The sequence below is a fragment of the Tauraco erythrolophus genome, chromosome 17 (assembly GCF_009769465.1).
Source record: "Tauraco erythrolophus isolate bTauEry1 chromosome 17, bTauEry1.pri, whole genome shotgun sequence".
Lineage (NCBI taxonomy): Eukaryota > Metazoa > Chordata > Aves > Musophagiformes > Musophagidae > Tauraco > Tauraco erythrolophus.
In genome coordinates, this window is record NC_141481.1 from 4,041,673 (window position 1) to 4,056,974 (window position 15,302).

The 15,302-nt window shown below is 35.7% G+C and overlaps 1 protein-coding gene across 2 annotated transcripts in view; it reads right to left on the reverse strand.

The window, feature by feature from the left end:
- MRTFB (myocardin related transcription factor B) overlaps nt 1-15,302 on the reverse strand; it is a 54,153-nt gene that overhangs the window by 10,743 nt on the left and 28,108 nt on the right. For both annotated transcript variants that reach the window (XM_009990708.2, XM_086622472.1), the window contains exons 3-9: nt 15,097-15,152; nt 14,491-14,566; nt 12,840-13,001; nt 12,092-12,276; nt 4,988-5,128; nt 3,277-3,524; nt 1,517-1,670 (exon numbers count right to left, since the gene is read on the reverse strand). In XM_009990708.2, the coding sequence (XP_009989010.2) occupies nt 1,517-1,670; nt 3,277-3,524; nt 4,988-5,128; nt 12,092-12,276; nt 12,840-13,001; nt 14,491-14,566; nt 15,097-15,152 (1,022 nt within the window). The remainder of the gene's footprint in view (nt 1-1,516; nt 1,671-3,276; nt 3,525-4,987; nt 5,129-12,091; nt 12,277-12,839; nt 13,002-14,490; nt 14,567-15,096; nt 15,153-15,302) is intronic.

Here is a 15,302-nt window from a genome sequence, read left to right on the forward strand (position 1 = left end):
TAGAGTGTTTGGGCTATATGTACATTAGAACCAAGTCTAAAAGAACAAAAGGTAGTGACCTCAGTAATATTTCAGTACTTTGCCAGTCGAGAATTTTAAATTATAGGCCTTCATGATTTGGAAATGCTGAAAAGTCACAGCAATCCATTTGCATAACATCTCTAAGTACCACAGCAATTTTATGTTAAATAACTGTCTACCTAACAATGATTATCAGCTGTTTCCCTCAGTCTGGTATCCTCTACGCTTGCTTGAGAGTGCATTCCAATTTTTCTGTTTTTCAACAATGCATTTTTGAATTCTTAATCAGAACTGATTTAGATGATTCAGTGTTAAAACCACCACCAGCAGGTCTGCAAGTATGGCTCATGTTACTCTTACCACATTACAGCAATACCAATAAATTATGGAGAAATTGATAAGTGAACAGCTTTAATCACTGCAAAGCATAAATTCAGGTATTAACTAAAATTTCTTAAAAAGGTAATAGTTAATAACTTAAAGTTTGAAAAGCTTATTTCAAACACCATTTTTTGAACTGCATTTCATAGACTTGTTTCATATAAGAAGACTGGCTTTAACAGAAGACAATACACTACTGTTTGGAGAATCTGATCTTCCAAAACCTCTTTTTTATCCCTTCAAGTCTAAAAAAGTACTCACTCCCATCCCTTAGAAACCCAACACCTTGGTGAAGGAAGGGAGAAATGAACAAACTGACCACTGGATGTCCCTACTCCTCCACTCAGATTTGGCACTGTTGCTATGGAAAGGATCTGAATCTAAACCCGCCCAAGCTTCTTCAGATTCATTTTCATTAGTATTTCACAGTATTATTTCACTAGTATTAGTACTATTTCACAGTATTAATTCCTGTTAATGTATTTCTGAAGGAATAAAATCCTATGGAATGCCTTACAAGCACAGTTTAGACAGAGTTTACACAGTTATTTGTAACTTCCAAGAAGGTTTTATGAAATTTAGTGTTCATTTTCAGATGACGTGATGAACTCTGGTAAGAAGATCTCTTATTTTGTATTCTCTTTTACTAGCATTATTTCTGTGTTGGCTCTCTGAACATATTATTAGGGCATCTTTTAATTTATACTGCTTAACTAAACCTCCTCATTGACATACTAAAATTGTCATGGGGAAATTACTGATCCAATGTTTAAATGAGCCTAGGCTAAAACTTCATATGAAGTGCACCTCATAGTTTACCCAAGGTATCAAATTATGTACCTATACAGTCTGTCTGAAATTCTTCTTCCTCTGATAATTCTTTGGGAAAGAAATGTAATTTCTAGAACATACACATGAGAGGAAGCTCAATCAAAATATTTATTTAAGTCCAGAGGAGTGTGTATGAAAACTTTGACAACCCTATTCTGAACAGTTCAGAGAAAAGTACATTTTTGATTGGTAAATAATATCCAGGCTTACTGTTGACAGTAACAGTTTGCAAGTTATGACCTACAGTGATGTACTGGAATGGACAAACTCCTCTTATTTTTACCTTCAAGTCATCCAAGCTTGAAGGTAGGGGTCCTGGTTTCCGGCTAGGAACATTACTGTTCTGTCTTGGCGAGCTGGCAGCTGATGTTGGCGTACTGTTGTTCAAAGCATTCAGTGGTGTATTCCCGTTGTTACTCTGTTTGTCATTCAGTGGCCTTCAAGTGATAAGAAAAAGGGGGACAATAATGTCAATGCTAAATATATTATGTTTTCAAACAAGAAGTTGTGATTCTGAATCTAGTAAATGAACAAATTATTTTTACAAATACATATTTAACATAAAACATTACCATTAAATATTTTTAGTAAAACTGCACAGAGAAGCCAACTAACAGAGAGTAGTATGTTGATAACTTATTATCTCATCAGTTAAGTGTACTAATTTATGCTTTGTAGTTTTTATTATTGTCATGGCATCCTTGAAGGACACTGTGGACTGCAGAATCAGTTTATACAAATTAATCATCAACTAGGGCAACTAGTTACTTTTTTGTTTGACATCAATTAAAAAACCCTCACAATATTGAACTCTATGTATCAACCCTACATACATGTCCAGTATTCATAAATAGTAAGGACTGATGTGAAGGCAGTTTACTCTGAAGATGACACATTTTTATCAGCTGTACTCATAAGGACAATCTCATACAAGGATCTCAAATTAATTTTAAAAAATTTTAAAATGCCATCATTTACACTAGGTACCATAAGTCAGCTCTTTTATTTTGTTCAACTGATTTATAAAGAAACATTTCTGAAATGTCAGTAAATGGAACATAAGAAGCGTGGGTAAGCAGGCAGAAACATCTCTAGTCCAAATGTTAGGATACATGGTAATTATAAATATAACCACAGATGGTATCTTTAACTTTTCTAGCCTCACTTGCTGAGGAAAAATAACTCGGTGAAAACTCATTTGGGAAAAAAAAAAAAAACAACCAACAGTTGAAAGTCATTTGAATTTAGGGCTGTGTGTCTGTGGTATGTTATATGGTAAGCGCTTCTAGGAAAAGATTGGTCTTAGATGGTGAGAATGAAACTTTTCAGATAGCTTCTAATTCTGCTATAGGCTGCTGGCAACTCTTTGAACATATATTTTTCTGATACATATTTTTCATTGATATTTTTCTGCTTCTACCTGTAAATCAGAAACTACACTTCTCATTGTTAAAAGTGCAGATCAACACTGATGAGGAACTCATATAAGCACTAGAGATGAGGCTATAAACAATATACAAATTTTACCTAATTTAAAGTGACTGTTTCTTCTTATTTGTGAACTGCAAAAGTGTGATCTGTGAAACTGATGTAAAAAGACAATAAAAACCTAACAATAGTACGTGTCTTTGTACAAGACACCATCTGTAAACTTCTCTTCTGCTCTGCCTACCTATATCATATTTGAATGAAAATGGTGTCAAAACTTTCTTGCTTTCGCGTAAATGCACTTGAGTTTCAAACACGCATCTGGTCAGAAAAAAATGTATCTGACAGGTAGGACGTTCCGTTTCCATGTCACACAAAAATAACTAGTACCACTTAAAGGCTTATCAGACTTGAGGAGTATTTTAACAAGGGAACCACCTCATCACCTTACTAAATGAGGCAAATAATACCCACAGTGATGCACACTGCCATTTAAGTTCTCTTGGGTTCCAACCATCTCTTAACTTTTGAAAACCACTTTTACTTCTAAAGCATGAAGTCTATAACTGATGTTTATATCTTTGCTTAAAAGGGCAAAAACAATGCTTCACATACTTCAGTGGTGCAGGCAGAATTGTCTGGTAGTTGTAGTGTTGTTGCTGTTGGCTCAGGATCTGCAGCTGCAAAAACAGTTGCTGCTGTTGTAGCAGACGAGCATAGTTGGAGTCCATCTGTGGTTCATTTTTCTCACCTTTCTGATCAGGTGGAATATACTGATGATACTTCAATTTTTTCACCCTTGGCTTAGGTTCCTTACATTTCTTGCTCCGATGCTTATCATTTGGGTTCTTTGGGTGGCTTTGCTGTTTACGGATGGAAAAGATTGAAACAACTCTAACAGACATCTCATTTACAAGCAGTTTATGCAAGGTACAAAGACGAAATGTACAGGAGCACATTGACTGCAATGAGTTGCTGAATACAATTATCTCTGCAAACGTACCCAAAAGGATTGCTTACCATCCTTGAAAAGTTAACGTACTCCAGCTGGCTTACACTGTGCAGAAGAAGGGGTCGTCAAATCACAGCTTGTGAATCACAGCACAGACGAAGCTAAGGGGTTCTGCTAGTCATGGCCCGTCGTTGCAAAGAGGCATTCTTCTTAAACAGGTACGTTCAAAGCCACTTAGCACTTCATATGAGTAAAAGCTAGTATCTTAAAATCTGCCTGTGAACAGCTGTGGGTCAGAGGTACTTACAGGTCTAGAGCAAAAGCACGGACAGACAGTCCTATAAATTACAGGATTACTCTTATGAAACTTTCAGTAGTATCCTTATTAGCAATACCTGCACATGTAAAACTCTCTTCCTTTACAAGCTCTTTGAAATTATTACGAGTGAAAGGTTGAAGACCGTTACCTAGTCGTACAGAAGGTATCAAAGCAGAAATCCTGTGTTGATCCATGCACGTTTATTACACAGATAGCCAGTTTTGGGGGATATCTGAATTTGTCATTAAGGTCCTGCATTAAGTAAGCTGGTACAAGTCCAGTGACTTCACTGGATATAGCCAAATTTATAGAAATTGACTATTAGAGGTCATCCTTGTCAATTTAACCAAGAATTAATTTCATGATGTTAGGCAGAAGTCTACATACATACAATCATTACACAGCTGAAGACCTTTGGCAGAGTTGCTGAAATGAAATATTATAGACATCTTCTAACAACAGCTCCCTCTCTGATTGTATTTGAAAAAGCTTTCCATGCTGCTGGCTAGGTCAGTGCAGAAAAGAGAACTGAGTACATTCTTCTGATATTCAAATTCAAGGATACAGTAGCTTCTCTCACACAGTGCATTCTGCTTATACAATAAAGAAACTAAGAAAATAGTTGCTGAGAAGGAGCAATGCTGTTCACCAGTTTGGTTATAGGTAGACTATAAATGCGGTTGCTGCTGTTCCTATTAAATTATTCTCCATCCATACAAAACCAGATTAGAAAAGATTAATTTCACCAATAGAAAATCTATTGTCCTTTTTTCTTAAAAACTTCCATAGCAATGTAATGTGTAATTCTGCTTGAAAACTTGCCAACTGTACTGTAAAAGCCTCTTGAAATAATGCACCAGTCCCTACAAGCGTTCAAGGTTATCTTAGCTTACAAAAGCTTTCAGTCAACAGCTCAGTATCTTCTCCTAAACACTAAAAAAAGCTGGGTTTAGTTACAGACACTATAACATACCTGTGTATTTTTTCAATATAGTATTGGAAAGGGACGTAGATGGAGAACATAGTCCCCAGATGCCATTATTACAGATACCTACCTTTACTAACGTTGGCCCAGGTTTTGCTGCAGATACAGTATTTGTGGTCAGGGTGGGTGTAGCAGTAGAACGTGTAACGTGCTGTTCAACTGTAGAGGCAGTTTTGAGAAATTCAGGAACTGGAGAGGTTAAAGGTGGATACTAGTATTAAAAAAATATAAGGAAAAAGAGAACCATGAAAAACATCCACCATCTGAATATCTGAAAAAATGTGAAAAGGTTACGACAATCTACTATCACGTCAAATTCACAAAGTATTTTTAGGAGGAATGGTGAAACCAGGACACTCTCACATACATTTTGGCACTCTTCAAACACAGCAAGTAAGATTAACTGGTTTCTTACCTTGACTTCTTAGTTTGCATTTTAACTGCCACATGTAAATGCACCCAAAATCTGTTTTTACTAATAAAGATTTACTTGTAGTTTCACCAAGTCAAAACAGTAATTGATTTTAATATCAGTTTTTCTAATATATTGTAATAAATATTTTTCCAAAATTAATGTTTTTCTTAATTATTATAATTTTTTGCTGCAGGTAAAAGAATGATAACCAAAAAGGACTTATAAGAACATACAAAAAAAGCCCTCAGGAAGGGCTTTGTTTTCATAACCTTTACGCTGTTTTAATTTGCAGAATTCTTTTCTCCTTTTAACATACAGGAAAACAAATAAATATAATGAAAACATGTTGTTGCTATTTTTTTTTTAACAAAAATCATAAAAAAGAGCTGAAAGGACATTCAGAAGTAACCTCACCCATCCAAGTCAGGAACATTTCACTTCGACTGCTCCTAACATGTATCTGTCTCTGGTTTGTAGCTCAGAACCAGATTAAGTAACTGATGCCAGTTCTTTACTTCATAACTGCAAAAATCTCCTTGAACTGACTGACAGCTGTCATTAAAGTACTTTTGCTCCTGGCAGAAGGATAAAAAAGAAATCTTCTCTTCAAGGTAGTCAGTCAGAATTACAGGAAAAGGTTATGTCAAATAAATTTCTTTCCTTCTTAGCGTTACCAAGTGTCATCTATGAAGGCTTCTAAACCCAAAGAATTACAGATTTTAAGAGTATAACTAATTTATATTCTTTTACATGCAACTAAGTACAGAAAAATAGTTCAAACAAAATTTTATTCATTATAAATAAAAGTGTAAGGGTTAAAAACAATTAAAGGAAGACTGGAATGCATTGTTAGCAATTGTTTCGCAGAGATACATTTATTTGTTATTACTGTGCCTGAAGCAACGTTAAAATTTGACCCTAGGCACACAGACGTACGCTGAAGCAGCCTACTGAAGTTACACTGCTGTATGACTATAGAGTTGAGGCCTTCACTGTCTTCTGTTTGTGAAGTCAGAGTCTTGTGTACACCAGGGGAATCTTACCACCCAAACCAGTACTGTCAGAAAAGCCTCTTTTTCAGGAAGGTCAAACATCAACATAGGAAAATGAACTTCTTGTTTCAGAATGATCACGCAGCAGCAGCACAGATGTATTTTGAAGAGACAGCTTCCTGGTGTATTTTCATGGCAACCACACCTCCGATTGTGCCAGGAGGTGCATTTCTTCTGTATTTGACTGCCAGCACAATGATATTGCTGTCTAGGTGCAATCCAGTAGCCTGAACATTACTGAGTTTCTTCCCTTGCTGTTACACCATTGTGTGTGTAATTTCTTCCATAAACTTACAAAATTCCATATAGGCTTAGGACTTTATTCTTTTCCTGGCACCACTACGCCTACTAGAAAATGCTCACAGGTTTCCTACATAATATCCAGACTTCACCGAGCTTAACTTTGTCATATCAATTTTTTCTGTGCTGAAATTATTTTCCAATTTAAAACCTATTTCCTTCTGTAGTGAATATCCCTCTGATGGGATATAGACATTGTACATAAAGAGATCTCAGCCCTTGTTTTTTGAGCTACACAGTGAATTTTTATTCTTTTCTTATAGAAGAGATTTTTCATTCTCTGATCATCCTTTCCTGTTTGTGTTGCAGTTTTCATTAGTTTTTTCTTGGATATAAGTAACTGGAAACGTATACGATATTCCATATGGGGTCCCACTGGATCCTTAGAGTGGCATCAACACTTCTACTGGAATCACTTCTTCCGATGTACTTGCAGTTTTACAGAGGAAGTACACAGTAGCACACATTCACTTCACTGCTGACCACTGCATTCCAACTGTCTTCCTCCTCAGTCTTCTCTTGAGTCAGAGTCCCCAGATTTCCACATTTCTTTTTCATGGGAAAGAGAGGTGGGTTTTGTTTGTTTGTTTGTTTGTGTTGTTTTTTTGGGGGGGAGTGTAGGGGTGTTTGTTTTTTAAAGACCTGTTCCATTCTATTGAAATTCCATTTCTCTCCTAAAAGCCAAATCAACCAGTTCTTTCTGCATAAGGACAATCCAACTCTGTGCTGACTATGCCTTCCAACTTTTGTTATGTGGCCCATTCTTATGTCAAGGTTGTTAATGGTAACATGAAACCAGAATGTCCCCAAATCAACTCCTGCAGAGCACTATTCCAACTTCCTTTCAACCTAATACTTCCCTCTTTCTGTCTTATCTCTGCTAATCTCCATCTTCTCCAGTTTTGCTAGTGTTTAATGTCATACAGTATTAAATCCAGACAGATGAGATCAGTTGCATTTCCAGTGTTTAAGAAAGCAATTAGATCACCTAGTACAATATTCCTTCTATAAAAGCCCATCTATTTCTGTTATATTCCTATCAGTAAATATCCTTTTTCTTCAGAATACATTCTAAAACCTTGGATTCTAATTAAGTCAGATGGGTACTTCTCCCTAATTAATTTCTTCCTGTGCTTCTTCCATGACTTAAATCAGTGTCCTAAAAACACTTGGTTTGCATTTTGCAACTTTATGTTCTGGTTCTTTTGTATGTCCAGGATGGCAATTATCAATCTGCCAGTCCGCATGCACTAAGCTCTCTGACTTTTGCTTACAATTAAGTTATAATCATTTCCCTTCTATCTCTGCATTTCTTTTATACATCTGGTTGAGTCTTCAACCGCCAGATGCCAACAGGCAGCTATAGCTGGCTTGCTGTAACCTGTCTAAACTGTATCGTGGTTTTGATCCTTGTGTAGTGCAGCCATCCAGAGGAAAAGCTCCTGATACTGCCTTACTAATTTGCAAGATTTAGTAAGCCATGCCTAGTCACATTGCACACAAGCCTGTCTTGGGGTTGTGTCAGTTTATAGTGGCAGACTAAAGATATAAATGCCTCTATTTTTATATCCAGCTTTCAAAGTGTTTGCTTTGGAAAGCATCCGATATCTACACAGTATCTGTTATTTGCTGGACTTGCATAAGAACTGGCAGGGGACTGTAGAGGGACTTACCCTTTAAAAAAGGGGTTTGGATGCTGTATTCCAACACACTGCACTCCTGTTGCTATCAAGTTTAAAAGGCTTATTCTAGTTATAGCACTAACATTTTAAAAAGCACTTAGATTGTCTTTGAATCGAAGTGTCATGTACAGTATTACCATAAAGCATAGGAGAATTCCAATGATCTCATGATTTTTATTGGTTCTTAAGTTTTCTTTTCCTGAAGTTCCATCTAAAAAACATTTTAAATGTTTGATACTTCAGATTATTTATTACATAATCTTTTACCATTCATCATTCTGATCCTTCTTGAACCCAAACAAGAAACTTCACTTCAATCATACTATTTAGCAACCCTTTATAGGCTATGAAAACAACTCCATAATGACAGCACAACAAAACTCTTTATAATGGGAAAGGTAGTAAAGGTTTAAAAAAAACCCAAACCAAACAACAAAAAAAACCCCACCCACCTCTTTAATTCATGTTGCTTGAAACTTACAGTGTTAATTGTTATAAAGTACTTTTTCTTTACATTAGTAGTTATCCTAAACTACAGGATTAACGGCAACATGAAATACAAAGGTTTTTACAGACTTCCCAATATTACCTGCATGTGTTAGATGAGGTGATGAACCATGCATATCATTTACTTGATAAGTTTTTAAATTAAAAAAATGAAATCAATGGATCTCAACTTCTTAACTTGATTACTTCATAAAGTAATGTAAAGATTATTTCCTTTGAACAGATCTTCTTTTTCTAGTTACACATAATATGATTTCTGAACCTTTTCTTCCAACTGCAAACAAACATCTATCAGGTCAACAAGCTCCAGTGACTATATTAAGAAAACAGTCATTATATTCTGTCTCATCAAGCAAAGTACTTCAGCTGTTTTGAAGATAACTGTTTAATGTCTTCAGAATTGTGGACACCACAATTTGATCTGTTTAGAGTGGTGTGGCTAATGGTAGGATTAGGCTAAAATGTGTAATCCTTACCAGATGCGAACGCATCAGGTTAAAGCAAGTTTTAGGTCATCAGTCAACAAGAGCTGAAGATTCTCAAAGTTGTGTTACATCCTCTGAGGCCTGGAAATGTGCAGAGGAGGAAGCCTTGAAAAGAACTCTGGCTGCACTCCACTGTTTTCAAAACATTCTTTGTATTTTATGTTGTAATAAATCGTAAAATTTGTCAGAGGAAATTAAAAGAATGAAAGAGCAATCTCCCAGATACGTCTCCTGTGGAGACATGCTGTGCTGTTATTCTTTATTTCAAAAGGAACAAAAAGGTAAGCATCTGTTTTATTCTGCAGAAGAGCAGCTTTGCATTTTAGGTCTCTGCACAGAGGTGGCTGTAATATGTTATGAAATCCGTAAGCAAAGGATTGAAGTTCTACCTGGAGTGCTTTCTCAATGAAGTTCAAGTGCTCTGTTATTTTGATGCTGCAATCACATATCTGTCTTATGCTTCCTACTTGCAAAGCTTCTGGCTTGCGTTGCTTTGAGTATTTTTATTTAACTCTCCATTAGGAACCTAGCTCTTTACTTAGGAATCTAATTTCATGTGGTTTGTTTTCAAATTACATTCTCTCGACATGAAACTCAATTCACATCTTAAGCCGTATGTTAGGGAACAATGAAATAAAACTATGTGCTGTATTTTGTGTCCAGGATTGTTTTTGAATATGAAAATGAATATGAATCCATTATTCTTCAGGTTAATGTTGATCAACTGTAATCTATGTTACACATTTATAGTAGTATCATTCACATATTGGTCAGGTTTTGATATGCTCTTAAATTCTTTTAAAATAAAGTATTCTAATGTTTGTGTTATACAGGCTAAATCAACTTGTTTTTAACCAGGTACAGACTTGCATGAAATGAAACAAGTTTAAGTCCTAAAGCTTTTGAATTTCCATCAAATTCACACTTTCTGCTCAATATTGCTCATATTAATACAAAATATTTCAGCTAATTAAACAAAAATGACATTACTGAAATTTCTCTGTTTGCTTATACACATGTGGTATATTGATACCAAGTACACAAAGCTGAGTGCAGTATTATTAAACCTGTGTCATTTGGAATTCACTTCATATATAATACCGTGATGAAAACCCGAGTCTTTCCACTAAATAATTTACTGAAGTGTAAACATGGATAGTATGGTAAAATGCATCAATCTGAAACAAAAATTATTTTTCTGTGATAATATAGCTGCTTTCATTTATGTGCAACGGGAAAATAGGCTTACTGGGAGAAACAGTAGTTCAGGATCAAGGACATACATGATTGCTCAGCAGACATGTAAATTTGATTCAACAACTCATTCAGCACTGATACAAGGCAAAATTTTTGTGACTCTCCATTTCAACACAAAAAAACCTCAGTGGTTCCTCTAGGCAAGCATAACTCAGAATATAAGCACAATTTGGCATTTACTTAGCTCTGTCAGTCTCAAATGAACACGCTGGTAATGAGTGGAGATGAGTACTGTTAAATCTGGCTAGTTCAGAGTTTGCTGACTGTTCAAGCTAGTTGCCATCAACAGATGACTTTGCTTGCCTTCCCCTCCACTGGAGCCTTAATTTGTGTCTCTTTCTCCATCCAGAGAAGAAGTTCCATGAAAGTTGCAGAAATCTAGTTAAAAGCAAAGCTTTCTCCTCTTAAGAGGGCTTAAGTTAGTGAGTTTAAAATTTGTAGCTGAGGTATGACAGAAAACATCATAAACAATCTATTTAAACTAAACACAGTAATGTTTAAATAAATAAATGTATCTCATTAATGGATAAACTTACTGATTAACTCAAAGGTGAAGATAAAGAGCTGTGAAGCACACGCTGTACAAGATATTCTAGAAAGCATCCAGATAACCGTGTGATTATGCATACAACCCTGTGTTTTCAGTAGCTAATAGAAGATAAAAGAAATGCATTTGTAGCACGTGATGTTTGTTTCATTATTGTTTTGGCAAATTACTTTACATCAGCACTTTTATAATGTTTTGAAGATAGGGTAGGAGATGTTACTGTCCATTTCAAATCACAAAATTAAATTGTTGTAAGAGTTCTCTTTCAATACTCATTTTTGCAACTCTTCTGAAAACAGTCACGTGTTTTCATTCAAATCCACTGTTCTTTAAATCCTCATACATTTAAATGCTCTACTATAAAGACAACATTTTATTTGCCATGGCAGACCTGCTTTTCTTTCTTTCTAAGTAACTTGAGAAAATAGTAAAAACCTCATTGAAAAATCAGAGGTTATTTTCATTTCTTAAATAGTAAATTCCTTAGGCAGTATTTTAAAGCTACAGGAGAGAACATTTAAATTATGTGGGAAACATTATTTTTTATGGGCTTTTCTGGAGATAATGAGACTGACACGAACTGTTGCTGTTTCAGCTAAGTTTAATTCTAAATGAGTTCAAGACCTTGCCCAGAATGAAGACAGACATTAAGTAATCAATAACAGCTGGAGTACACCATGGATATGACCTTTCAAATGACTTCTGGCAAAGCTGTTCATCTTCTGTGGGCCATAATGAATTTCAGCGAATTTATGGCTTTACTACAGCCTATGGGAATTTCATAATTGCCAACAGCTAAGCCAGGGAGTCCCAGACACTCCTTTGCAACAGCAAATATATTCATTCCATGTGAAACTCTGCCCCACTTCTATAGTGCCAGACCAAAAAACATGCTGTGAAGATTCTGTTTCAAAATTTAGAAAGTGTACCTGTGTTGACGTAGTAGCATTTGGTGTTACTGGTGATGGGGAGTCACTTGTTTTTGGCTCACCAGGGGAAGCTGCTGAACCCTGGGATTCTTGGCTGGCTGGCTGATCTGGTGATAAAGCATCGCTGCTGTCTTCATCAAATGAATAATCATCCAAAGCTTGAGGATAATTCTCTTGTCCAACTGCTAGAATGTTTACAAAGAAACAAGCAAACCCAATTTTTTTTAGTTAATTAAATTTAGACATTGGTGGCAGAATTAGCTAATTACTAGAAAATGATCAGCTTTCATCACAGTCTAAACATATGGTACATAAGTATTGTGTTTTTAATATATTAACAGCCATATTAAATCATATTCAAGGACTCAATAAACTTAAGTACATAGGAGAAGTTGTTATAATAAAAGATTAAAAGGTATGTTCAATATCTGTGGAGTGGACACAGACATCTAAACCAGATTGAGTAATGGCCACATGTTTGACTATTTTGTAAGGATTTTTATTAAGGAACAAGTCTTTTCAAAGACAGTAGTGTACTCCAACTATATAATTCTAACTTAGTTTCAAATAAAAATAGAATAACTTTAATTAAATTATGACAGAGTTTAGGATTCAGAAGCTGAAAGAGTAAGCAGTAATAAACTTTGTGTATGTTTTCTTCTAGTGAATCTTACCCTCAAAGAGTTAAAATTATTTTTTCCACAATGCCATACACATAACAGATAGAAGCCGTGAGACTTCTACTTGCCTATAATAGCTTCTTTAACGCTGGAGTCTACAGGAAGAATATTTTTTTCTACCAGTTCCATAGGGCCAGGCCGCTGAGCAATCTTCTCATTCAGATCATCTGCCAATCGAGCTCTCTTCAGTTTCATCTGAGTGGCTTGTAGGGAAGGCTCTGCAAAAGTCTCTAAAAAGATATATTGATTTAAATATTCTGCTCCATCTTTTCTCCAATTTAATGACGACATTGTCTTGTCTTTGCAATAACCATTCCACTTTTACCAAAAGCAAGCATTATTCTGAAAATTCTCAAATTAATAAGTAAAAATAAGATTATATGAGATGTTGTTCATTACCATGATCATGTTTTTCTATAAATGTAACTTCCTTTTTAACAGCAGTAATATTTTTGGTAAACACTTGTATAGTGTCCAACAATAAAGCAGGGAATATAAAATAACAAATGCTAATTATAATCTGAAGATAACATTTGCTGCTCTAATGGTTTACCAGTGTGAACTATAGTATAGTTTTAATGAACCCACTGATTTTTGGATTCTCTTTTGGCAAACCTCTTAAAAAGCTTACCTTTAAAGATAACTTCTAGCACAAATTTGAGTCTTCAAAATTGTATTTCAAGGAAAATATGGAGACAGTTTGTCAGTATGGATGTGATCTACCAATGTGGGGACTGCTATCTGGGTTTAGTATCCAAATGCATGTTTTGAAAACTAACAGCTATTAAATTGACTTGGATTATGGTTATTTGGTAATTTCAGTATTTGGTAAGATTATGGTGAAGCCCAGTAATACAGCTCTATTCATAAAAAGACTATTGTTTCAAATGACATGAGCAACAAGGAAAAGAGAATTGTAGAATCATAGAATGGTTTGGGTTGGAAGGGACCTCATTTAGTTCCAACCCCCCTGCCATGGGCAGGGACACCCTCCACTTCACCAGGTTGCCCAAAGCCTCATCCAACTTGGCCTTGAACACTTCCAGGGATGGGGCATCTACAACTTCTCTGGCCAACCTGTTCCAGTGCCTCACCACCGAGTGAAAAAATTCCTTCCTTAGATCTAATCTAAATCTGCCCTCTTTCAGTTTAAAGCCATTGCCCCTTGTCCTATCACTACATGCCCTTGTAAAAAGCCCCTCTCCAGCTTTCCTGTAGGCCTCTTTTGGTGCTGGAAGGCTGCTAGAAGGTCTCCCAGAGCCTTCTCTTCTCCAGGCTGAACAGCCCCAACTCTCTCAGCCTGTCTTCATGAAGTAACAGGGTATAATTCATAACAAGGCACGGTAAAAGTCAAGTTTATTAAAGATTTTTTGAGGGAGTGGTGGTGAGGGAAAAGTACAAGGCTGTCAGGTTATTTTAGGGTATGAGTAGAAATTGAAGCAATATATACACAACATGTACATACACCATGGTATAATCACCATTATAGAATAAAAGCATTATGCAATTGCAAATAAATACATAGTTGAGAATACTTTCACTGCCATAGATGTGTCTATTATTATACAGATTACGACAGACACTGTAGAAGTAGAGAAATAGAGCATATAAACCTTTAGCAATAATTCATACCGAAGCCTAATTCAGTTAGAAAACTGAGTGCGTAACAGAAGTTCCTTCTAATAGCAGCTCAAAAGGTACATACAGGTGGGTACATACCTTCGAGGATGTGCATTCTGACCAGCTCAGACCGGTCTGGCCTGCTGCGAATCTTGTGCTTCAGAAAATTTTCAGTCTTTAAAGAAATGAGGAAATAGCATTAACTACTGTTTACTGGAAAAATCACAGTAGTTTGATAAATCCTGTATGTCTAATCAATCAATATTTGCAGTTCCATTCAGACAGGTGGGCATCACTGTTAGAACATGGGCAGCAGAGGGGTTTGGTTTGGTTTGTTCTGTTTTAATATCAGTTAAGCAGTGCTGGATTTGATCTGATACTATCACAGAAAATCACAATAGTATAGATTTGCTACAGAAATACCGCACAAGCATAATTTACCCAAGGATCCTATCCTTAACTGGAGGTAGCTATGTATTACATCATGATAGTAAGTTTATCACTCCACCTTGATGTGTGAAGGATTAAGAAAGTTCCTCTCAAATTTGACAGCAATATTTTATTGTAATGGATTCTTTCAAGATAATAGCACATGTTATTACTGTATGGTAATAACTATTCATGTTTTCAGAGAATGTAGTATCACATAACAACTGCCCATCCACTTTCAGATGTCAATAACAAGTTTACACAAAAGCGGTTTACCCTGGCTCGCTCCAGGCTCTTTATCTGCTCGTGGAATGCAGCTGGACTTTTCAAAGCTGTGAAGGGAAAGTGAGAGTTAAATTGACAGAAAGTGTTACTAGAGATAACTGGACTGTTCCTTAAGAACTATTTGTGCTGATTTAAAAAAAAAAAAAATAATAGAAGCCCCAAATGTTCATGTTAGAAAACAGAATGATGGTTAGCTA